At 42.1% G+C, this 26,042-nt stretch overlaps 2 protein-coding genes across 3 annotated transcripts; both read right to left on the reverse strand.

The window, feature by feature from the left end:
- Positions 1–1,174: 1,174 nt before the first annotated feature.
- herpud1 (homocysteine-inducible, endoplasmic reticulum stress-inducible, ubiquitin-like domain member 1) lies at positions 1,175–14,860 on the reverse strand. Of its 2 annotated transcripts, none has more exons than XM_039017468.1 (8): positions 14,488–14,860; positions 14,159–14,236; positions 13,438–13,515; positions 12,737–12,843; positions 9,615–9,725; positions 7,824–8,186; positions 5,786–5,891; positions 1,175–3,468 (listed from the first exon to the last, which is right to left on the reverse strand). In XM_039017468.1, exons 1-8 carry the CDS (start codon positions 14,647–14,649, stop codon positions 3,292–3,294), a joined length of 1,182 nt encoding a protein of 393 aa, XP_038873396.1. In that variant the 5' UTR covers positions 14,650–14,860; the 3' UTR covers positions 1,175–3,291. The 2 variants fall into 2 exon arrangements, with proteins under 2 accessions (XP_038873396.1, XP_038873395.1); XM_039017467.1 differs by having other exon boundaries at positions 12,689–12,843.
- An 839-nt stretch (positions 14,861–15,699) lies between these two features.
- Positions 15,700–24,185, reverse strand: slc12a3 (solute carrier family 12 member 3). The gene is made up of 26 exons (XM_039018106.1): positions 23,792–24,185; positions 23,525–23,653; positions 23,342–23,417; positions 23,116–23,211; positions 22,378–22,517; positions 22,151–22,261; positions 21,776–21,887; positions 21,526–21,656; positions 21,269–21,353; positions 21,011–21,168; positions 20,800–20,907; positions 20,584–20,707; positions 20,393–20,494; positions 19,633–19,788; positions 19,408–19,507; positions 19,169–19,280; positions 18,515–18,652; positions 18,310–18,416; positions 18,131–18,213; positions 17,974–18,051; positions 17,773–17,880; positions 17,441–17,552; positions 17,158–17,244; positions 16,829–16,967; positions 16,609–16,676; positions 15,700–16,485 (listed from the first exon to the last, which is right to left on the reverse strand). Exons 1-26 carry the CDS (start codon positions 24,071–24,073, stop codon positions 16,344–16,346), a joined length of 3,084 nt encoding a protein of 1,027 aa, XP_038874034.1. The 5' UTR covers positions 24,074–24,185; the 3' UTR covers positions 15,700–16,343.
- Positions 24,186–26,042: the final 1,857 nt, after the last annotated feature.

Consider the following 26,042-nt stretch of genomic DNA (forward strand, 5'->3'; position numbering starts at 1 on the left):
GACAAGGGGAGGAAGAGGGAGGGAACAGAAAACACCTCTAGGGAGATGGGGTTCGGACTGAGGCAAACTTGACTGAACTAAACTTCACAACACTGACCCTGTAGTCTGTGATTGGGCCTCAACCGGGCCAGAGCGGGATATTTGGGAGTGGGTGTTGTTACGTGTTCTATCTGGGCTCAGGGGGATACTTCTGTACATGCGAGGTAGGGTTATTATCGGGCAGTAAATAACAGATGTACAGACACTTTTTCTAGGGCACATTCTCAGAAACTCCCATACCTTACAGTCACAGAAATGCCAATCTTGACCCAGAATGATGGAACCATACAGCTAAACTTTTGCGAAAATCTTTCAGTTTTATGTCAAGAAAATTGGAATTACATTTAACATTCACATTTAAGTCATTTAGCAGACGCTCTTATCCAGAGCGACTTACAAGTACATACATTCATACTTTTTTTTGTACTGGTCCCCCGTGGGAATCGAACCCACAACCCTGGCGTTGCAAGCGCCATGCTCTACCAACTGAGCCACACGGGAATTGTGGTACTATTTCTGCAAATATTCATCAATCATGACCACGTTGGTCAATACAACTTCCTAAGAAAATATGTACTTTTCAGTAAATATGTAGTTACATGACATATATTACCAGTTGCAGAGTGGGCTGGGTTAGAGGGAGCAAGTCTCTATGGACCAAATGTACTAGCTGAACTCCCTAGCCTGCCTGGATAACTCAGAGGAAGTGATGGGGACAATACATGGAATGTACTACAGTAAACCCCACATTGTAAACACAGAATGCAGTTTGCAATTCCCACATTTCTCCAACAGGTCAATGAACTCTGGATAGCAAAAGCTGTAGAGTTGAAGCGGAGGCTTAAGGGATCTAGACAGCAGTCCAAAAATTCAGCCGCACAAATGTACGTAGAACTACGTAGTGACCGAAACTGTCCTCCGTCGGCTACGTTTGCGTATACCGTGTAGACCCTTTTACCCCCGTGAACAATTTTATTTACAAGAGATGTTATGAAAATGTTAAATCTATTTTTGTTGATTGTTCTCAAACATGTTATCTAAAACAAGCTTGTGTGTTTGAGTACTTTAGATGTGGTAAAGTATTTTTGTTCTGTTAGTTATTTACTAGACTACAGTCACCTATCTAAAGAAGCAATCCTTTTAAATAAGTAAGTTTATTGCAAGTCTCCACAAAATATTCTTGATACAGTAGCATCCATTAAAAAGCTGTTTTACCAAAATAAAAACAAAAAGATAAATCACATTAGAACGTACTAGGGGGGAATTACACTTAGTGTATGTGTACAGTTAAAGGCATTCCAAAAGGAATCACAATATATATTTTTCTCATTGTGTAACAAGGGAGCGAGGTCGCTATGCATGATTCCATTTTAATTGCAAAAACAGTCTGGCCCAAGCCCCACACAACTGCATATTCCCGTGTTTAACATAATTCAACTTTCAGAAGATCTTTAACCAGTCTAATGAATTAAAGCCACACTATGTTAACACTGCCTTCCATTTCACATCTGAGACAACCAGAGAAACATTCAATACTCATGCACAACCCTGTATAGCACTTCCATCTCTGAGCAAGAGCAATACAAACTATTTTATCATACAGCACTATAAGCATCTCAGAATTTAACCCAGATTAAAGCAAGCTTGCATAATAAGTATGGCCGGCACAATACCAGTATTGCGATACTCGTTAGTATCGTGGCAAAGAAACAAAACACAAAGCGGATTGAACTATTTCGGAAAACAGCCCCATGTATGTTGGAAACATACAATCAGTGGCCAGTTTATTAGGTACACCACCCCGTTCATGAAACCCCTGCTCCTACAGACAGTGAGTCACGTGGCCGTGGCCTGCTATATAAAGCAGGCAAGAAACAGGTCGCAACGTGAGCTAAGTGACACAGGATGCACTTCCTGACAGACTGTCATCGAGGCATTCAGTTACTGTTCAACTGAATGTTAGAATGGGCAAAACGAGTGACCTAAGTGACTTTAAGCATGGTATGATCTTCGGTGTCATGCGTGCCGGTTCTCAGAAACGGCCGGCCTCCAGGGCGTTTCACACACCACAGTGTCTAGGGTTAACTGAGAATGGTGCGGGGGAAAAAACATCCAGTCAGCGGCAGGCCTGTGGGCGAAAACAGCTCGTTGATGAGAGGTCGTAGGAGAATGGCAAGAATCGTGCAAGCTACGAGGCAGGCCACAAACTGGCAAATAATGGCACAGTACAAGTGGTGTACAGAACGGCATTTCGGAACGCACAACTCGTCGGTCCTTGTCACGGATGGAATTTTGCAGCCCATCCGGTTTCTACTATCAGCTAAAAACAAGAAGAAGCGGCTCCAGTGGGCACGCGATCACAAACATTGAACAATTGAGGAGTGAAAAAACATTGCCCGGTCCGACAAATCTCGGTTCCTGTTGAGTCATGCTGATGGCAAAGTCAAGATCTGGCATTTAGCAACATGAGTCTGACTACGTTGATATCCTACCTGGTGTCAACGGTACAGACTGGTGGCGGTGGTGTAATGGTGTGGGGAATGGTTTCCCTAGCACACATCAGGTCCATTGATACCAATTGAGTAATATTTGAACGCCACACCTTGTAGAATCCATGACCCTGAAAATTCAGGCTGTTCTGGAGGCAAAAGGGGTCTGACTCGGCACTAGATGGGTGTTCCTAATAAACTGGCTGCTGAGTGTACATTACTACTCATCCAGAATCACATTTATTTATTTTCCAAGATAAAGCAGTCAATATTTTACATACAGAAGGTTTTTAAAGGGCCAAAGAGTTTGATCTGCTTCGTGTTTACATTTTTGCAATGGAAACAATATTGCGATATTAGTATTGTCCCAGCCCTAATAATAAGATAAGTTTAGTAAAGTGCTGTGTACATACAATACAATAATATTTAAATGTTTTGTTCCAATAAACATTTACAGCATTTACAACCATTTGGCAGAGCGAGGTGTATGTACTGTACTGTATATACAACCATTTGGTCACTATCATAAGGCAGGAAGCGCCGAATGAATCATCATATCCCTAAACACACACCCATAACAGACTACAGCCAGGGCTTTGTATGCATTGACGCTTTTAATCATTCATGATTTCTCACAAAATGTCCAGGCATCCATCCAGGCATCCATCTAGAAGGCCAGAGAGAGGACTTCCCGTGACAGAGAGGCAGGTCTGATACTGAGGGTAACTTCAGTTCCAGTGTGCCTGCTGGAAGAGTCGATTATTCAGTTAGCCACTCCCGGGGCCTCTGGGATGAGGGAGGCAAAGAAGGCTTTGAAGAAGATCCAGGCACTCCAAACGATGGACACCCTGTGTTGAGGCACAGGTACTGCAGTCAGGGGGTGTGGTTCATCAGGTCCAACCTCTGCCTCGGCACCCTCTTCTCCTGCAGGGACCTCCGCCTGCGGGAAGAGGAGAAACTGTGTTAGCCCCACCACCAGAGTTCAGATATAAAATATATATTGAAAATATTTTTTCAACACAGTTATATGAAACTATATCAGGGGAGTCAAACTGGGCCAGGATGATACCAGTATAACTAATATTTTTCCATGGCAAAAATGAAAACGCGAATTAGACCATTCTCTTTGGTCCTTTGAAAACGTACTGTACGGTGCATTCGGAAAGTATTCAGACCCCTTGACTTTTTCCACATTTTGTTAAGTTACAACCTTATTCTAAAATGGATTAAATAGTTTTCCCCCCTTATCAATCTACACACAATACCTCATAATGACAAAGCAAAAACTGTTATTTTTTTAATTTTTTTTAAATATCACATTTACATCAGTATTCAGACTCTTTACTCGGTACTTTGTTGAAGAACTTTTGGCAGCACTTACAGCCTCGAGTCTTCTTGGGTATGACGCTACAAGCTTAGCACGTGTATTTGGGCAGTTTTTCCCCATTCTTCTCTGCAGATCATTTCAACCTCTGTCAGGTTGGATGGGCAGAATCTCTGCACATCTATTTTCAGGTCTCTCCAGAGACGTTCGATCGGGTTCAAGTCCGGGCTCTGGCTGGACCACTCAAGGACATTCAGAGACTTGTCCCGAAGCCAGTCCTGCGTTGTCTTGGCTGTGTGCTTAGGGTCATTGTCCTGTTGGAAGTCCGAGGTCCTGAGCGCTCTGGAGCAAGTTTTCATCAAGGATCTCATTAATCTTTCCCTCGATCCTGATTAGTCTCCCAGTCCCTGCCGCTAAAAAACATCCCCACAGTAGTGGTTAGAGCGTTGGACTAGTAACCGGAAGGTTGCAAGATCAAATCCCCGAGCTGACAAGGTAAAAATCTGTCGTTCTGCCCCTGAACAAGGCAGTTAACCCACTGTTCCTAGGCTGTCATTGAAAATAAGAATTTGTTCTTAACTGACTTGCCTAGTTAAATAAAGGTAAAAAATAAAATAATTTTAAAATGCTTCACCGTACAGATGGTGCCAGGTTTCATCCAGACGTGACACTTGGCATTCAGGCCAAAGAGTTCAATCTTGGTTTCATCAGACCATCATGGTCTGAGAGTCCTTTCGGTGCCTTCCATCTGGCCACTCTACCATAAAGACATGATTGGTGGAGTGCTACAGAGATGGTTGTCCTTCTCCCATCTCCACAGAGGAACTCTGGAGCCCTGACCAAGGCACTTCTCCCACAATTGCTAAGTTTGGCTGAGCAGTCAGCTCTAGGAACAGTCTTGGTGGTTCCAAACTTCTTCCATTTAGGAATGTTGGAGGCCACTGTGTTCTTAAGACCTTCAATGCTGCAGACATTTTTTGGTACCCTTCTCCAGATCTGTGCCTCGACACAATCCTGTCTCGGAGCTCTACGGACAATTCCTTCGACCTCATGGCTTGATTTTTTTTCTGACATGCACTGTCAACTGTGGGACCTTATATAGACAGGTGTGTGCCTTTCCAAATCATTTCCAATCAATTGAATTTACCACAAGTGGACTCCAATCAAGTTGTGGAAACATCTCAAGGATGATCAATGGAAACAGGATGCACCTGAGCTCAATTTTGAGTCTCATAGCAAAGGGTCTGAATACTTGTGTAAGTAAGGTATTTCTGTTTTTAAAAACCCGTTTTCACTTCATCATTATGTGGTAATGTGTGTAGATTGATGATAAAAAAAAAATGTTTTAATAGATTTTAGAATAAGGCTGTAACGTAACAAAATGTGAAAAAGGGAATACTTTCCGAATGCACTGTATATAACATATTGTGTGCTATAGCTTGGAAAATCAATAAATGTGACTGGATGACAACATAATAATGTTTGTTTCCAAAATTAGGGCTGTTTTCGTAAAGAAGTTAAATCCGCTTGTTTCCTTGGACACAAACTCAATATACTTCAAAATGACTAAAACCAAATCTAAACTGTGTAAAAATGACAATGGACCAACATTTATACAGTTATTGACTGTCCAGCTTGCTAATAATCCCCGAAATGAAAGCTAGACAGTCAGGGAGTATTGAAAATTACAAAAACAATGGATAGAGGACTATCTTTTGCTAATTCTGACAGCTAGGAAGTATAACTAATTTTCAGTGCACCCCTCTGGACCACGTTGAAGAACGAATACGACCCCTGGGACAAAATTTGTTTGACACCCCTGCTCTACACGCTGTGTGACGAATGTTACTACATAAGGCAGTACATGCCTTGTAATGAAGCCATATCTGTTTTCTACCCACAGAGATCCAGCCCCTGAGGAAATGTGTCTTACCGGTGGCACTGGGTTCCTGTCCTGGTTCTGGATGACCTCAGGGACCTGGTTGTTTGGACCTCTGACCAGGGGCCTTTGTCTGAAGGGGAACCAGCCTGCTGTGTGCCTGAGAGGAAGACAACTGGGATTAATAAAGTAGAACTGCATGATTCTTCTCAAACTGTGCATCTATTACACAGTCAGAGTATACAGGATATTTGTGGTGGTCCCTATTTGCATTTCCAGTTAAGACCAGGTGGTGCAAACAAAGAGGAAGTACAGACTGACTGACATGTTAATAATGGTCACTCTATTTACATTCCTATAACCAGGCCAACTCTCCTTCCAACATACCGAGACCAGTCTAATCATTAGCGTGGGCGGTGGAGTACTAGAGGGTAAACCTTGTTACACGTAAAGATAAGGCTTAGGTCCCATTCTGCCACGTCTGTCCAGATTAGTTGATCAGGGAGTGAGTAGTGCACTTGAGCTGACGCCCATATCTATAGTAACCGTAGCAGAGATGAGGCCTGCTGTACCAGGCAGCTCTCAGCAGCACATAGAGAAACACTCAACCAGCACTACATATCCTCACATTAGACTGAAATATGGGAGGACATTCAGGACACTGCAGTCACAACGACCTCACAGACTGTGTTAGTGTATGTCGAGGCCGTGCCTCTCTCGCTCTCCCTCAACATCTCTCAAACACACACAGCTTTGTCTTCACTCATACTTTTGGAATGTGTGGTTTGGATGAGAGAGCTGATTCCAGAGCCTGAGGGAGTTGCACAATGGACAGAGCGTGTGACTGCAACACATTGAGCTAAGGACATCTCTTCTTTGCTGATAAGCACAACATATTGCCCTCATTCTCTCAGGACTACTGTACGGGTGCCTTCATCTGCCCATCACCCACGGCTAATGCCAGCCTCACCATTAGCAGACAGGCTATACACAGAGCCATGTATTTAGAGAGTTGGGCCATTGAGGTTTCTGCATTATGATGCATTTAGATGACTCTACAACATGCTATGGCAGCCATGTTAGCGCCCCATTAACATTACATTGGGAATAATGTCTAGAATGAGCATTATGACACATTTACATGACACTTGAAAACATTATTGTCAGCCATGTTAGTGCCGATTAACATAACATGGAGAATATGAACCATATTCAAATTTCTAAAAGTTGGCCAAACTCTCTAAATACATGGCTCTGGCTACAGAGTACCACAGTATGAGTCAAAACACCCATAAAACCTAGCGGTCAAACAGGGAAATGGTTCCAATCGTATTTCCACCATTAATTTTCCCCATTGGGCATTTTAGAAACACTTCAAATAAGGGTTGTTTTTTGTCTAGGCTTACCCTGGTGTGACGTTTTGATAACCATGTAAATCTCTGTAGGACAAGGTGACTTTTATCAATATATTTACACCCAAAAAATGTAATACTAATTAGCTGCTAATATGACTATCAAAAAAAACAAAAAACGCCATGATGGTCTGGAGAAGACTGACGAATCGAGGCAAAAGTTCATCCAGAGATTCTTCCCATCTAATGTTAGCTAAATGTAGTAATGAATAAATTGGCTACATTTCTTTCAACGGACAATTCTGTGAACTGTCTTGTGCAAGTTTTAAATGGACACAATACCTGTTAGCAAAGGTGTCCGCTAGAGTTGACATGCAGGAGCTTGCAGGGATTTGTAGTTTGCATGATGCCTACTTGGATGCTAATTAGCATTTTTTGAATATGAGTGTAAACAGAGCCGAACAGATAAAGAAGTCACCTTGTCCAAGAGAGATTTACATGGTTATAAAAATGTCACGCCATGGTAAGCCTACACGAAACACAGACCTTATTTTATGTGTTGATTAAATCCTCTATTAATGGTGGGAAAGACAATTGGAACCATTTCCCTGTTTGACCGCTAGGTTTTATGGGTATAATGACACCTCCACTGTTGGGCTTTATACAGTTATAGACATAGTACACAACAACATACCTTGTTTAACAACAAACAAACACTGTCACATCAACAGTCAACTCACAGGTACATAAGGAGCAGGCTGCTCATGACAAGGGCGAAGCGGCTCAGGCTGGAGTAGAAGTAGACAATACTGAGAAACACTCCCAGACGGGCAGCCGTGTACACCCAGTCCAGCCAATCACGATCCATTTCCTCCTCATCCTCCATCACAGGCCCACCCTGGGCATTCATCCTCAGGTTCTGATTGGCTGCTCCCGGGTTGATAAAGGCGCCGTCCTGCGCATTCTGATTGGCTGGCAGGTTGTCAATGGGAGCCTGATTGGGCAGGGCTGCTGGGACAGCGGCTTGGTGGGGAGCAGCAGGCAGGGATGGGCCTGCGGCTGGGGCAAAGGGGGCAGAAGCTGCTGCTGCGTAGGCTGCATGGCTATGGGACAAAAGACAGACACGGTTTCTCAATATGCATACTACCATGCTCCACACTCTCATTCTCCGACTACGTTCTCTTGAGTACGTTCTTGTGAGGACGAGAGTGTGGTGAATGCATAAAACATTAGAGAAGCACTCGCACTCCCCCTACTGTATTACCTCACACTACACCTCCTATTCACTGAACCTTCTTCCAGCCAGGTCAATGACAACAATAGACTAAACAAGATATACACAAAGCAAATGTTTAACTTCATAATTATCAGCTAACGTAAGATATGTGAATCATAATAATCTAGCTAGCCAGCCAGTTAGCTACACATTTACTGAACGGTCTTCCTGCCAGGACAATGGCAATAGAGACTAAACAAGATATACACAAAGCAAACGTTTTACGTCATAACTATCTACTAGCTGTGTGAATCGTAATAATGTAGCTAACTAGATAGTTTAACAAGCAAAAATGACAAACGAATATTATACAAGGTAGATGTCAATTCTTCGGGGGTAGCTAGCTAAAAATTATTTGTGGCTATCTGGCTAACTAGCTAACAGTCGTAGCTAGCCAGTTAGCCCAATTTACTTATCATGGGCTTGCGATCTATGGTGCATCAATGCATGCTTCAAAATATGTACAAATTGAGTATGCATTCAAGAAGTGCCCTCCGCGCTCCGTTTCGCATACTTTGATCTGGACTCATACTCCGACCCTCCCGTGCTCCAATTTGCATGCTCAGAGCACGGTAATATGTATTTTGAGAAACACCCACAGTAAGCCAGGAGTGTCAAACTAATTTTGCGCCGCATTTGTTTTCGATCACTTAGCAAGCTGGACAGAGTGAAGAGATTCGATCCAGGATTGCTCTAGGATTTTTTTTAAATATTTGCGGCCAAAAATGCTTGATCTTGCAGCTGTAAATCTGACATTTTGCATGGCAATATGCAGTGTTTTTGCCCGATTTGTTGAAAAATTGTGCTGACGAGGAAAAAGGTTGGTCAATGTGTGGCTTGATTGAACCATACTATGCAGTAAATATGCGGTGATTGGTTGAAATCGCGAGCCCTCTTTTTGTACTGCAGTGATGGCTCAGTTTTATGCAATAATATTGCTATGATTTGACTGTTTAATGAGCTAATAGTGCGGTAATTGTTCAAATTCGCAACCCTCGCATAATATGCAGGGAATTGTTGATTTAAAAAAAAATGCGATTGTAGAGGGACTGCTAAATGTAGGTCCATTATCATTTCTCCACAGTTGGTTTTAGTCATTTTAATGTTAATTGAGATCTCTCTCTATAGCATATGGCCCTGCGGGCTTACACCCCTGGTCTAAGCCAAACATACTTCATTAAGTATTTTCCCTGCTTAATATTATGCTATAGCAAGACAGTAGGAAGTCATAATATGCTTGGGATTGAATACTTACTACTGCATGTAGTATTGGCGAGCATACATGTGCTGCAGCCAGAGCAGCTGTTGAGGGCTGTAGAGGGAGTAGGTGGGGAAGGTTGGGTTGGTTATCTCTGCTGCCCCTGGCCTAGAGACACACAGGATAATAGCAGTGTGAATTGCATGTCGTGTCAGATTGAAGGATAGACCAACGTATTACATCTCTCCCAGCAATATAACTTTTCATAAAGCAACTCAAGTAATAGAGCTATACTTAAATCCAAACTGGTTCTCTAGCAGATTAATAAGAATGTCTCACCCCATGTTCAAGAATGGCCTTTTTCCCTTTATTCAGATTACAAACGGTCACTTTTGGTTATTTGAAAACAAAATAATCTCAAAGATATTGTTATTTTTTAAACAAGCCATAGAAAGTTGGTTGCAATTTCAGTTTACTCCACCAGAAAAGACAGAACAAATAATACAACAAATATTGTGGTTAAACTCAAATATACTAATTGATTAAAAAAAATACTTAATTTTTCGATAAAATGTATGTCACACATGCAGCTAATACAAATATATGGAAATGTCTGCTCTATCCAAAATTACAACCAACTAATTGCAGCACTACCACAAAAATGGAAGAGGCAAGGGGGAAGGGAGAAAAAGTAAGGAACTTGTCTGTCAGCCAAAATTGGTTAAAGAAAATTGTGATAAATAAAAATACCTGTTTCATTTAAGAACCAAAAAATTGACAGCTGTGCCATATAGATTGCAAAATAGTTGGGAAGAGATTTTCGATGTAACGATTACATGGCACATGGCTTATGAATTGACACGCAAAATGACGCCAGATTCAAAACTTAGAATTTTTCAATTTATATGTATACAAAATTATATGGGGGATAAAACCTTCCCAGCTCTGCAGATTTTGCTGCGAGGAGGCAGAGTCATTAGATCATGTATTTTGGTACTGTCCATATGTAGCTCGTTTTTGGTCAAGGTCCAGGAATGGCTGAAGAATTGCAACAATTACCTGGAGCTAACCCCGCAGATAGCACTCCTGGGTGATTTGAAAAGTCATAGTCAAATCGATCAATAATAATACTTTAAGCAAAAATTTGTATCTTTAATTTACAATCTGTAGAAACTATGAGAATAGAAAGGTTTAGAACTTTGGTGAAGCATCACAGCTCAGTTGAAAAATATATGGCAAACAGAAATCCAATTTGGATGGTGTTAAGAGATACAGTTGAAGTCGGAAGTTTACATACACTTAGGCTCGTGTCATTAAAACTCATTTTTCAACCACTCCACAAATTTCTTGTTAACAAACTATAGTTTTGGCAAGTCGGTTAGGACATCTACCTTGTGCATGACAAGTAATTTTTCCAACAATTGTTTACAGACAGATTATGTTCATTATTTCACTGTATCACAATTGCAGTGGGTCAGAAGGTTACATACACTAAGTTGACTGTGCCTTTAAAGAGCTTTGAAAATCCCAGAAAATTATGTCATGGCTTTAGAAGCTTCTGATAGGCTAATTGACATAATTTGAGTCAATTGGAGGTGTATCTGTGGATGTATTTCAAGGCCTACCTTCAAACTCAGTGTCTCTTTGCTTGACATCATGGGAAAATCAAAAGAAATCAGCTCAGAACAAAAATTGTAGACCTCCACAAGTCTGGTTCATCCTTGGGAGCGATTTCCTAACGCCTGAAGGTACCATGTTCATCTATACAAACAATAGTACGCAAGTATAAACACCATGGGACCACGCAGCCGTCATACTGCTCAGGAAGGAGACGCGTTCTGTCTCCTAGAGATGAACGTACTTTGGTACGAAAAGTGAAAATCAATCCCAGAACAACAGCAAAGGACCTTGTGAAGATGCTGGAGGAAACAGGTACAAAAGTATCTATATCCACAGTAAAACGAGTCCTATATCGACATAACCTGAAAGGCCACTCAGCAAGGAAGAAGCCACTGCTCCAAAACCGCCATAAAAAAGCCAGACTACGGTTTGCAACTGCACATAGGAACAAAGATCGTACTTTTTGGAGAAATGTCCTCTGGTCTGATGAAACATAAATAGAACTGTTTGGCCATAATGACCATCGTTATGTTTGGAGGAAAAAGGGGGAGGCTTCCAAATGGACAATGACCCCAAGCATACTTCCTAAGTTGTGGCAAAATGGCTTAAGGACAACAAAGTCAAGGTATTGGAGTGGCCATCACAAAGCCCTGACCTCAATCCTATAGAAAATTTGTGGGCAGAACTGAAAAAGCATGTGCGAGCAAGGAGGCCTACAAACCTGACTCAGTTACACCAGCTCTGTCAGGAGGAATGGGCCAAAATTCACCCAACTTATTGTGGGAAGCTTGTGGAAGGCTACCTGAAATGTTTGACCAAAGTTAAACAATTTAAAGGCAATGCTACCAAATACTAATTGAGTGTATGTAAACTTCTGACCCGCTGGGAATGTGATGAAAGAAATAAAAGCTGAAATAAATCATTCTCTCTACTATTATTCTGACATTTCATATTCTTAAAATAGTGGTGTCCTAACTGACCGAAGACAGGGAACTTTTACTAGTATTAAATGTCAGGAATTGTGAAAAACTGAGTTTAAATGTATTTGGCTAAGGTGTATGTAAATTTCTGACTTCAACTGTAGATGGGAGGGGTTGAATGGAGCTGAAGGTTGGGACTAATGACAACAAGATAACAAATGTAAAATATACTGTGTCTGTAAAATGTATATAGGTTCAGAACTTTTGCAAAACAGCACAGTGAAAAATATATGGCAAATAGAAATCAAACTGGATGGACATCAGAAATAGATGGGAGAGATGGAGGTTAAAGGGAGGCTAGGACTAAAAACAAACAAAATATAAGTATTGCAAAATGTATATACACTGCTCAAAAAAATAAAGGGAACACTTAAACAACACAATGTAACTCCAAGTCAATCACACTTCTGTGAAATCAAACTGTCCACTTAGGAAGTATTACATATAAGCCAAAGTGTTGTTGTTTATTAGTTTATATGGTACTAATATCACCAGCATTATGCAAAGAATTCACTTGTCTTGTTAACTCACGTTGTAGTGCCAGGCCATGCGGGTGGGGCGGGAGAGGTGGAAGTGTACCTGCGTTGTCTCAGCTCTGGTTCAGTGGGCACAGATGGGGCTGGGGTGGCACCCTCTGGGTTCTGTCTGGTTGGCATGGCAGAGGGTTGTGGTTCTGGCTCTCTGACCTGAATCAAAAGTGAGACATGGTGTTAACACCACATGTGCGGACATACATACTGTACAAAGTGGCTGCAGTGAATTTTCAGAGAAACAATGTTATGGTCTCCAGAGATTCCTAATGAGAGTAGTTGTGCACCTGTCTCCTGCTATCCACTGAGCTGGGACTCCTCTCTCCAGAGGCCAGAACAGCCTCAGCTCTGACACCTCCTCAACCACTGACTGGGGGAATAATTTAGACGATTTAGCTGATAGGGCGTTTTGGCTTATCAAATTATCCCTTATCAACCGTGTGAGGTGTCTTTTTCCTAATCTGAATGTCTGGCTTTGATTGTCCGTTGTCAGCTCCGGGAGTTCCCAATTATAGCTACTAGATAATATTCATGAGGTGTGTAGGGTTTCTAAAGGAGAACACAAGGGAATCACAGGCACGGCAGAACTAAAAACAAAAAAGTTTCCTGGTTTGGCACAATATCTAGGGGAGCAACAACTGAGGCTATTTAATGAGTATATTTCAAATAGCTTCACCTAGGTCTACATCATAACCTTCACATAGAGTACATGTCACAGTTTGAGATGGGGTTTCATATGGGGTACTTTACCTTTGGTCTTGCTCCTAGTGGACCTCTGGGCTGAGTTCTGACTGCACACACCAGGTGCACAGTGGGTGTTAGGTCCGTCTGTGAAGACATACATACATGATGCAATATCCCAGGTGGCATAAGACACAGTAACATCACATCCATTCATGGCACGGAACATAGAGGGAGACTCATTCAACCTTTTGAAGTAAAAAATGTATAACAAAGAATGGCTATTGAAAAATCTTGAGAAAAGTAGTGAATGCAACATTAAACATGAACTGAGTGATCAAAATATGACTGATCTGTAGTTCAGAAAAGGGGACTGCATTCGCAACAGTCCTGACACAGAACAATAGTTCTGAGGGGCTTCTATGGGCTTGAACTCCAGGGATGTCAAAGCCCAGTTCAGTTTACTGTCTGGGTTTTGCTCTCTGCATTAATCTGAGCTTCTAGCATAGTAATTCATTGACATAATATACACACTGTTCAGCACAGCTGTATAGGTAATCCAGTAATACTAAAAAATAACTAGGACCTAGGTTGAGCAATTCTCTGCCTAATTTCACGTATTTGTGTATCCCTGTAGGCAGACTGAATCCCTAGGCACATAATGTTGAATCAATAACTTTTTTTACTGATGATACCAGCAATCTGACCAGATGGCACATAACTCAGTATATAGATAGAGTTCTGAGAATATGTCTAGTTAATATTTAGGTGAATAGGCACACACACGTACCTTTCTGAAAATATCTCTGACATGCAGTTGGTCTGGGAGCAGCTTGCCAGAGTAAATGAGTCTCTGATCGCTTTCAGTCTGTGGGGGGAAAGGGGGACAGATGTCAACACAACACACACTGACAGCAACCACGATTTATACATACACAACTATTTATAGCCTAGCTAGCTGTTTGGATTGCATGATTGTTATTGACAGTAGCTAACGTTACTAGTATGACATTATAGCTGGCTAACTTACTGGACCTAACTTGTCGAGGACTGGCTAGCTTGCTAGTTATGGGATAGCTAGCTAGCCAAGTTAGCTAGCTAGCTATCACAATCACTCACCGGGTTGTTTGGGTACACCCTCGATAAATGATTCTTCAACTCTTTCACTGTCCAGTCCGTGTCAACTCCTTCAATCGTTTGATCCCCGTGGGCTTGATTCGGTGTTTTTATCACAAGAGTGATTGTCTTTTGTCTAACGTTAGGAAAACCACTGTTGTCCATTTTTGTTTTCTAGTGACCTCTCCAACGCGACCTCTTAGTTATAATATCAATGGAGTAAGTAACTACAGCATCTAATCATCTAGCTAAAATGTCAGATAAACAAAGTAGGAATACATTTATTCAGCCGACAACTTTTTAGTTGAGATGATGAGGAAGTAAGTAGCTAGCTACACAGCCTGTAGTTCTGTGAAAAGGGATGTTGTTTGGAAACACAAGGTGGCTTGCTGTGATTGGATAACCAAGGCTCGTGATCAGACGTGGAGGCTCCTGCTCCAGGAGCAGTCTGTATTGCACACGCTCTGCAAAGATTATCATACTAGCTATGAAGTTGAAGTTCATCAGCGGTTCGCAAACTTTTTCTGCACACGACCCCAAATTGACAGTAGAAAATACAGGGGACCCCACTTGAAAATAAGTATATTCCCTAGTTAACGCCGTGTGTTCACATTCTCTCAGTTTTAGGTCTTGCAGGCTGTCCCAACACATGACATTAAAGCGCATTATATTACCCTAAAATGCCCTTAGTTGTGAAAAAAGTGGTGGAAAAAGTACCCAATTGTCATACTTGAGTAAAAGTAAAGATACCTTAATAGAAAATGACTCAAGTAAAAGTCACCCAGTAAAATACTACTTGAGTAAAAGTCAAAAAGTATTTGGTTTTAAATATACTTAAATATCAAAAGTAAATGTAATTGCTAAAATATACTTAAGTATCAAAAGTAAAAGTATAAATCATTTCAAATTCCTTATATTAAGCAAACCAGACTTCACAATTATTTTTATATTTTTTATTTACTGATAGCCAGGGGCACACTCCAACACTCAGACATAATTTACAAAGTATTTGTGTTTAGTTAGTCTGCCAGATCAGATGCAGTAGGGATGACCAGGGATGTTCTCTTGATAAGTGTGTGAATTTGATGATTTTCCTGTCCTGCTAAGCTTTAAAAATGTAACGAGTGCTTTTGGGTGTCAGGGGAAATGTATGGAGTAAAACGTACATTATTTTCTTTAGGAATATAGCAGAGTAAAAGTCAAAGTTGTCAAAAATATAAATAGTAAAGTAAAGTACAGATAACCCAAAAAACGACTTAAGTAGTACTTTAAAGTATTTTTACTTTACACCTCTGTGTATTCTATACCCATTTGAATAGAAAAAAAAGTTCTTACTTTGTTTGATAAGATTACTGTTTTTCTCAGGGGACTCAAGGGGACATTTCAATTTCAAACTGGAATGATCTGGAATGATGATTGTGACATTGGGATGTTTTCAAGGGGGTACACAATACAAGAAGCCTAGTTATCCCATTTACCTGTGTTGCTTACGTTCCAAATTAAATAGGCACAATAAAAATGTATAGACAATTAAAAATACACACTGGTGTTACACTTCAAAACTTCTATCATCAAGCACACGTTTAACAATCAAGAATGTTTTTTTTACTACTGCTTAATGATGATAATGACAACAATGCTTCTGGTACTGATGATGATGATAATGATGATGACGTTAAATCTAATCACATTTTTCACAGATGGCTAATGTGTCTAGTACTGATGATAATGAATGAAGTGAAATGTCATAACCAGACGACTTCTACCAGAGCACATCTAATGCATTATCATTTATGACAATAACAATGTTATTTTCCTTGACCATTGGGGGATTTCATTGAACATGGTTAAAACAGATATCACTGACAATAGAAGGTGAGCACATTCTCTTGGTTTCCCCTCACCAGTAAGACTGGTGGGCGCAGGTCACGAGACAAAGTCTCCAGCCATGCCATGTACAGAGCACTGGGACATTGCCCTCTCCTTCCCACAGGCATGGTCCTGTCAATGAGAGAACATAGATCCGTTATCACTCTCACCTGTGTTAGCTTTGTCATGGGATGGGGTGGGTTCAAGTCAATGAATGTAATAAAAACATCTGGTTTGCAAAAACAGAGTACGTACACAAATATAATGGCGGCGTCCCTTGAGTAATCTTGAAGAACTTCATTCAGACGAATCTGTCGAAGGGTCTGGTGCACAAACACACATTTAGAAGGGACTGTAACCAGTCTGTCTGAGAACAGTGAAACTGTCATAACCAAATGTTCCACATCTAGCTATGCTACATTTAAAAGTTTGGCAATAGAGTAGTCCTGACCAATGAAACCCAGATAATGGTCACCTTGGGCTTATTTGTCTCTATCTCCTCATCAGACACCATCCAGGGACAGTCCTGATTCAGCTGCTCAGCTGTTACATGTCCATCCTTCTGGGCTGTGTTAATCCTGTAGGGCCCTATCAGATCCTCAAACCTCCTCACACTGTCAGAGAAAGAAAGAGGAAAGGGTCTCAACAGAGCATTGCCCTGCATACATTGTGAATGGACGTAGATTAAATTAATAATTGTGGGTGTTGAATCACTGTGCAACTGAACTCTTATGCAATAATAAGAAAGTACAATTCTGAATAGTAACAATTATACAGTATATAGTGAGTGACAGGGAACCATACTGTTCAGGTTGTGGTCTCGCATTGATATCAGGCAGAACCTCAACGTCATGGAAACCAAGGCGAAACTTGCTGATGAGGTCCATGACTCTAAAATTGGACACAAGGACATGGTCAGTTGAACTATTCAAATCAAAATCAAAGTTTATTGGTCGCGTACACAGATTTGCAGATGTTATTGCAGGTGCAGCGAAATGCTTATATTCAAAGGAGGATGAAAGGCCAAGGGGATATCATTATATCATGTCTCTACCACACACTATGGCCTTAAACACACTAAACTCACTCTTTTCTTTGCTCCTCCTTTCGCTGGATGTCTCCGCCCACAAAGACGCGTACCTTGCACCTTGCCCAGCGCTTCTTCCGTGTGAGCAGGTAGGGAAGTAGCAATGTCAGACCTTTAAGAGCACAACAGACATTTACCTTTCACACATAACATAGACCCCTCTGCCTGATGTGACCATGACATAATTCTATCCTATGTTATCTCTCTGACCTGGGGTACTTGACATGTAACAACATTGTATGATTTATGACCCCACATTATCAATCTGACTATGTTATAAAACCTATTTGATTTGTGGAAGGGCACAATGAAATCCAGAACAATAATCTCACCTCCATCATCGAACAGCCAGTACACATCAATGGTCTTTTTCCCCTGCTGGGACTGGAACACAGTAGAAGGCTGAGGCTGAGGCTCAGTCACCATGGCATCAGGGTCCACTATAACCAATACAAAATATCTCTGTCAATACTATAGAAAAATAGGAATGTCATAGACTACAAACTGTATACTCTAAATATGATCATACATACATGAAAAGTTTGCAGGGGGTGCAGGGGGGACACAGGTGTTGACACTGCTCTCTGGGCTTGCCTCAAACCCAGGGTTAACTGCAATAAAAGGAAGCAATGATAAATAAAGATATATTGTAAAAGAACATGACATCTTCATGGTTGTTGGGTTCCTCACCGTGTGTTTGTGCCTGCCGAAACACGTCCAGACCCTCCCTCATCCGCAGCACACACACTCCATACTGAAGGTCAAACGCATCACTGAAACAAATGCACAAAGACATATTAAACTGCATCCTTACTCCGTCACATCCATTATGAACTCATCTTGCTGATTTGATTGAGTGATTCACTCACTGTAGAATTCCAATGTAGTTGTCAATGCAGGATGGTTTGTCCTTACGCCAGTCCCTTTTGAAGCCCGTCAAGAGGACATTCGGCCTGATCCGACCCAAACCTGCACCCTGGAGTTAGACACAGTATAACACATTCAGTAAATCCACATTCAGTAAAACCACATGATGAAATGGACCTGATAGATAAGGCTTGGCAGTTGGCCCACCTGGAGCAGCATCTTAACCCCAGTGCGCAGGTCATTAGCCACCACACCGTGATAGAAGGATTTGATCTGCCGTTTGTTCAGCCAGGTAACATGACTGTTGCTACTGGCAGTGTCCAAGGTTGCGGGAGAAGGACCTCCCTGTTGACACAGCAGCAGGGTGACAGAGGGAGTTAGAGGTTAATGACATAGAATATAAAAATAGGCAATGTACAATCAACAATTGCCATTGTGTTCTGTGTGGCTCTGTTGGTAGAGCATGGTGGTGGCAACGCCAACAGTCGTGGGTTTGATTCCCACTGCGGCCACCCATACTTAAAAATGTATCCACGCATGACTGTAAATAACTTGGATAAAAGCATCTGCTATATTATTAACATTAACATATTCATGAAGGAGTATTTTTTGGTTGCCAGAAGATTGTGATCACTTGCCTGGAAATGTAAAGTAGCTATTTTCACCCACACACAATGGAGGAACCAGAAAGACCAGACTACTGAAATTCTTAGCATTTTGGTTGTTATCAGTAAAAAAAATACTTGACTACTGGGGCAACCTCAGAGCAGGCTCAACTTGCGTGACTGCTCAGGTCACTTTCCCTGGGTAATAGGGCAACCCTTAATGATCCCTGTACAGTGATTCAAGTTGAAAACTCACAGTGACAACATTCCCGCATATCATCAGGCTTAGATTTTTGGTGAAGGTTCCAACAAAGTCGACCAATGCAGGACGACAACTGGGCGGACCAGTGAGGACCAAGCACTGAGGTCTGAGAAAGGTAAGAATAAAGGGAATAAGAAAATCACATACAAAGTGAGAAATGGTTATTCAGTTGGAACAGCAACAAAAGGCTGACATTGTTCTCATTAGGTCCTCAGAGAGAGATCAGGTCTGACCTGTAATTCTTGATATGATCGTCCACCTGGTTCAGGCTCACACAGTAGGACAATGCCATGTTGTATGACCCAGCTTGTACTGATGATCCCCAGTTTACAGCTAAAAATAAATCAATAACCGATTGAGTTGGTGAATATTCAATGAAAAACATTGCTTGCCAAAAAACTGCTACATATTTTATGGGGGGAATGAATTTGAAACTTTGTATGTGTGTGTTTTCTCACAGGGTCTCTTGTAGAGCACATATCCCAACAGGAAGATGACGATGCCAATAGCGATGAGCGCCGCCCACCAAGTGAGCAGGAACATGATGATCACAGACACCACGGCACCCAGCAGGGACATCCACTTACTGTAGAACCTGAAGGAGGGACGCCAGCCTGCAACACAGTCAATCACACACATTGAACATGACGCAAATATAATTAGGCAATAAGATACTGAATTTGTTTCTTTTGTAACAGGTGTTAGGTTAGAACATCAGAGCAGGACTTTTAATGGTCATGATACCATGTCCTGGTCATGACACCATGTCCTGGTTGAGATACCATGTCCTGGTCATGATACCATGTCCTGGTCATGATACCATGTCCTGGTTGAGATACCATGTCCTGATTGAGATACCATGTCCTGGTCATGATACCATGTCCTGGTCATGATACCATGTCCTGATCATGATACCATGTCCTGGTCATGATACCATGTCCTGGTTGAGATACCATGTCCTGGTCATGACACCATGTCCTGGTCATGACACCATGTCCTGGTCATGACACCATGTCCTGGTTGAGATACCATGTCCTGGTTGAGATACCATGTCCTGGTCATGATACCATGTCCTGGTTGAGATACCATGTCCTGGTTGAGATACCATGTCCTGGTCATGATACCATGTCCTGGTTGAGATACCATGTCCTGGTCATGACACCATGTCCTGGTCATGACACCATGTCCTGGTCATGACACCATGGTTGAGCTCCTGACCTGGGGAGTTGGTGATGGAGGCATGGAAGCAGCTGAAGTTGATGAGAGCGTAGGAGCACAGGAAGAAGTTAGAGATGATGGGAGCGATGGTGTTGAGCTCAGCTGAAGGGTGAGAAGACAGGGCAGGGCTGTGTTACTGTAACAACATCTCTTTTTCACTCTGCATCTATCTTGACAGGTCTTTATCATACCAATGAGAACGAAGCAGACAGCAATGATGTACGCCAGGACGTAGCCTCTGATTGGTTCGTCGTTTTTTCCATTACCCTTCCCAAAGAAACCAATGACTGGATACAGGTTGTCTTTGCAGAGACACTGTAAGTGAGAAGAGAACAAGATAATGCTAATAGAATAACACACCAATGCCTCTTTATTTGCAGTAAACGTGTTTCCCTAAGAAAACCTACCTGGAAGACTTTGGGTGCAGAGACCAGGCAGGCCAGGGCTGAGGAGAGAGTGGCCCCAAATATCCCAGCAGTGATCAGAGGGGCGAACCCTGACACCAAACTCATACTCTGACCACAGAAAGAAGGGGAAGTGAAACAGATACAATGCACCAAGGCCATACTTGTGCATTGAACATTGAAACATGGTAATCAATCATTTGTATTAGGTCACCTGGTACTGGTTGCTGAGGCCATAAGTGCAGGTTCTGTTAGTAATACAGTTAGTGAAGTCCCAGCCGTATTGACAGGCCAGACCCTGGCAGCTATCAGCACTAGACATGGCCAAGGTGTCATTCATGATTCCAGACGCATCTCGTACCAGACAGGCTCCTAAACCAGGACAGAGAGAGGCCCATACACAGCACATATTGACAGAAAGGAAGCACCAATAAAATCATGAGGAGACACTTTGTGCATGTGTACAACTCACCAATAGTTGCTGCTATGATGAGATAAGATAAAGTGGTCCAGAATATAGCCATCAATGTTCCTCTTGGAATAGCTACTGTAGGGTCCTATATTGTGTAGAAATAAGGGGGGGATATATAATGACTAGTCAACAGTCAAACATTTGCTATAATAAGCATCTGAATTAAACATCTCCCTTTCATCCAAAGAGCCCTTCTCTCCTAGAGTGAGGAGAATATACAGTAGACATTTATAGAGAGATCAGAGTAAGGAACCTGCCTTTAGGTCCCCAGAGATGTTGGCTCCTGCCAGGATCCCTGTGGCTGAGGGGAAGAAGATGGAGAACATGCCAAAGAAGTTGCCTTCAGGCCCACGCCAGCTGGGTACAAAGTTTTCAGCAAATATATCCGCTGAGGGGAAAGAATAGTTAGTGTGTCTATTTTAATGATAGAGGAAAACAAAAATAACTGGAATCTAATATGACATATGAAATTCACAACACTCTGTCGAAATGCCATGGAGCTCTGACCTTGGTAACTGAAAAAGCCCTTGGCTTGCTTCTGAGGTGTAGCGGGAATAATGGTCCCCACTATGTAATTAGCAAAGGACACCAAGATGACGATGAAGAAGAGAATCTGGGCCTGTATAGTTGGCAAAGAACACAATGCACCACATGATAACATGCCATCTATCCAGAGACTCCATAGTCAGAGGCTTACAATAAACAATCCTTCCCAAACAAATTAAATACATCTTATAGTAAAACATGTCTTTTACAAATTCATAGAAAATGGCCAGGATCAACCAACTGTATTGAGTTCTAACATCAGACCTGGTCTATTGTGACAAGGCATGTTCTGTAGTTATTTAGAAAGAGTGCCTCCTAGTGGCAGTTTGAACAGACCTTGGCCTCCCATTCCATCCCAGCCAATGAGATGGCCAGCAGACATGTGACAGTGATCACTCCAATGATGCGAATATCATTAATGGGGTCCACTATGCTAGCACCACTCTCCTGAGGTGGGAGGTTTGGGAGACAAATTAAAACAAGGGTACAGTTAAAAAGGGAACGCCAACTCAGAGGTTGGCTATAAGTGATGTGGGTATAGGCCTATGTGAAAACACACTGACTTGCATCAATGCTTGCACAGTCTCAGCGAAGCCCACAGTGTGCATGGCAACCGCCACAGCATTTGCAAAGGCAAAGATGAGTCCAATGGATCCTCCCAGCTCTGGCCCCAGGCTACGAGAGATTAGGAAGTAGGTTCCACCTGCAAGAGGGACAAAAGAGGATCAGTGTTGTAAATATTTGAGTATAAGAAGCCTGTACAGAGCCGGCCCCAGGCATAAGCAACATAAGCGGTTTAGGAACTTTTCTCTTGTTATGTCAGTCACTGACAGTCACTCAATTAGCCATGTCAGCTAACAATTTTTAGATTGGTAGTTCATCTAGCCAGTTATCTAAACATGTAGTAATCATGGCCGAATACCGACCAGGCATGCAGGGCACGTGCCCAGGGGCCCTGACCTCCAGGGGCCCTGACCTCCAGGGGTGATTTTGTTAGTCATTCTCACTCAGTTAAAAAAAAATCCAATCCTTAATAACATGGCATAAATCATGGCAATATGTGAAGAATTACTGTAAAAATAGCTTTAAAACGCCAAACATTTCTCTCCACCTCATGGCAAAATTGGTGAAATTAACTTTAAAACTTAAATGTTTCTCTCCGCCATCAAGAGGGGGGCCACTAAAATGTTTTGCCATGAGGTGGGAGGCCCACCAACCAAATCACTTAGGGCCCCCCAAAAGGCCAGGGCCAGCTTGAACCTGTGTTATTATTGTATTATTTCAGCGAAGGGATAATGCACCTCCTTTGACCCTTCCGTTGGTGGCGATGGCGGAGGTGGACAGGCCAGTGATGCCAGTGATGCAGGTGGACAGCAGAATGATGACCCAGGTCAAACCTAAGAGGAGGAATATCACATACAATCCAGTAAACCATACAAATACAGTCCCAGAAATACACAATCACCATCAATGCAAAAATTGACACTTTAATGAAATAAAAGCGTTGAGACCTATCGCTTGACCCACCAATCCCTGCTTGCGCAGTGATCCAGGGCAGCCGCAGGTACAGGATCACCCCCCAGATGTTGAGCATGCAGCGGATCTAGGGGGAATTCACTTCTCCTTAGCATGTTGTCATGACTACCAGTATAATGGATTATGTATAGTGTTGTATGGAATCTCAGTTGTTTTGTGTCTGTCGTGTCTTACCATGACTCCCTTCACCCATCCAAACCTGGTGGGTTCTAACTGAGGCTCGTCAACATCATCTTCTGAGCTGTCCCCAGGTGTTCTGCCTGTGTTGGTCTCCTCATACAGAGGAGGGGGACAGGAATCCTCCTTAGGGGTGGTTTAGGGGAAATAGGGATGTAACCATACTGTCTATCAGTCTGTACAATTTGCAGTATTAAAAAAACAGTATAGAAGGCCTGACATATTGCAGGTGTGTTGCCTAGAGGCCAAATGTGTCGAACTTACTTCAATGTTGGAGTGAAGCTGAAAGAGGGATGGTCTTGATCGACGCACCCTCCCTTGGACATTTGTGTTCGCATAGAAGTCATAATTTGGGCCAACATCCAGAGTGTCGTAACCTGTGAGGATCTGTGTGGAGTTCTGAGAAGCCACGCTGGTCCCATCGCCGTAGTGATATCTGCTGCCATCAAAGCCATACTTGGGTCCTTCTTCCCCATTCACGGAGAACTGGCTTCTAAGAGCAGAAAGGCTTATCCCCTCATTTGGTGCTGCTGGTACTTCTTCCATTTGGAGTGGAAGACCAAAGTTTTCATGTAATAGGAAACAAATGGTGGCATGAGGGGCTTTATATGTCTTGAAAAAGGCAGGAAGTGCCTTTGGCCATGTTGAGATAAGTCAATGTTCAGTTCACTAAACCTATTTGGAACTCCATGAGAGCAATTTGTATTTATAACTAACCCCCTGAGGGCTGGTGAACCTCCTTATTACATAGATTAACTTGTGATCTAAGGCAAGATAACCTTGGCAGAAAGTCACAAAGATAGAAGAGGTAAACCCTTCTCCATAAGGTATTGCTTCTGAGGAGGAACTGTTACCTTCCTCTTATTCCATATTGATGTAAAGGGGCCTCCCAAGGATGGGAGAAATTGAAAATATTTATATTGAAGACATGGAAAGGCAACAAGTTTGGGAGACAGCTCCATCACCTTCAAAATCTCCATTTAAACAATCCCTGACTTCTCCTTTGGCCAGCCATTCAGTATTAAACCAAACAATAGACAAAGGGGATCCTTATAAAATAATTGAATATTTATATCTTGATAAACTTGCCACTACGGAATAACTTTCAGGTGACCTCATTCTTGCTATGTAAAAGTCATCCCCTAAACAGTCATGCTTGGAATGTTTTGGTGTGTGTTTACCACTTCACTGCCTCAGTTAAAGGATGACCTTGGTATCAGTTGGTCATGTTGTGTAAAACACCATGGTAAATGACTGTTACAGTCTCAGCTGAGCAACCATGTTGTGCCAGCAGCAGTATGTGTTCCCTTTCATTGAGTTTCCATTAAACCGCTGACCCTGCAGACAATTCTTGGTATAGAAGCCTTACTATTCAAAACTGTTGATCCCCCTGACTGCATTTGGGCCAAAATGTAACTTTGTTTTATTACTTACAGTATATCCTGAAAATATAACTTTTTAACAAAGCATTTCCTCCTGGAATACAAATAAATTAGTGTATTTGCCTCCTTGGGGCATAATTGTCCTCCATTATTAAATAAATTAAGTAAAAACTCACAATATCAAAAAAAAAGTTTAATCAAATGCTTTTACACGACAGTGAATTTAAAATCACAGCAGACATTTCATCAGGTGAACCGTAGGAACTCTTCCGCTCCTCAAAGCTGCTTCTGTTGCTTGCCCATTGGCGTCTCGTTGGCAGTGGTGCAGTGCCACCCTGGTGTTGTGAAATAGCCGGGTTATAGCAGGTGTGTGGCATCGGCCTGATTCACAACACCAGCTGCAGCACACACACCTGAGAGTGGATCAACCTTGGCAGAAGTCCATGTCTTTTCCACAGAGAGCTCCAGACTGATGTGGTGCGTAGCAAGGGCATTGTCTCCAGAACTCATGATGATAAGGGCTGTGAGTGAAGTTAAAAAACTGCATTAAAAGAGCCTGCACAGTCAATTTGGTTCTCTCCATAATGAAGACAAGTCCCCTGTGGTGACAATGGAATCAGTTTGAGAGGAAAGGCTTCTCGACAATCTAGCGCAGCCAAGCAGACTCCCATCTGTGTTCTCTCAGGGCATTTCCTTGCCTTCTAACCATCTGCCAATAAGTGTAGCAGTGTCATACATGATAGGGCCCATCACAATGTACGTTCAATACAGTTCCTCTCACCTACTCAGAGTAGTATTTCTCCAGCTGCTGATAGTGTAGTCATAGAAAGGGGAGATGTTATCCAAAGAAACAGACCTTTCTAAGCAAATCAATCAGGTATAACTAGTAGCAAAGATTGGTATATCATCATGTAATTCCTTATAGATAACCACCAGCAGGGATACAATTTTGTATGTGTGGGTGTGCAGTTTGACCAATTTACAGATTACACAGTGGATGCTGAATTGTCGTTCTAGCACCCACAAAATCGTATTAGCTGCCGGTTTCAGTTTGACATGATACCTTGATAAAATCATTGGTTTCTCCAAATGACATTTTTATCGACTGTGGAGGTGGATTCAATGTAGAACAC

The sequence above is a fragment of the Salvelinus namaycush genome, chromosome 21 (genome assembly GCF_016432855.1).
Source record: "Salvelinus namaycush isolate Seneca chromosome 21, SaNama_1.0, whole genome shotgun sequence".
In the NCBI taxonomy this organism is placed as follows: Eukaryota; Metazoa; Chordata; class Actinopteri; order Salmoniformes; family Salmonidae; genus Salvelinus; species Salvelinus namaycush.

Bases quoted from the DNA above. Each gene is read 5' to 3' on its own strand.
- herpud1 (XM_039017467.1), bottom strand. From the start codon at position 14,649: ATGGACAACAGTGGTTTTCCTAACGTTAGACAAAAGACAATCACTCTT. The intron at 14,237-14,487 runs GTGAGTGATTGT...TTCCCCCCACAG, and splicing joins GGGTGTACCCAAACAACCCG to ACTGAAAGCGATCAGAGACT. The intron at 3,469-5,785 runs GTAAGACACATT...CTCTTCCCGCAG, and splicing joins ACAGGAACCCAGTGCCACCG to GCGGAGGTCCCTGCAGGAGA.
- slc12a3 (XM_039018106.1), bottom strand. From the start codon at position 24,073: ATGGAAGAAGTACCAGCAGCACCAAATGAGGGGATAAGCCTTTCTGCT. The intron at 22,518-23,115 runs GTGCATTATCCC...TCCCTCTTGCAG, and splicing joins CAACGGAAGGGTCAAAGGAG to GTGGAACCTACTTCCTAATC. The intron at 16,968-17,157 runs GTATGGTTCCCT...TTTCTCTGACAG, and splicing joins GCGAGACCACAACCTGAACA to TGTGAGGAGGTTTGAGGATC.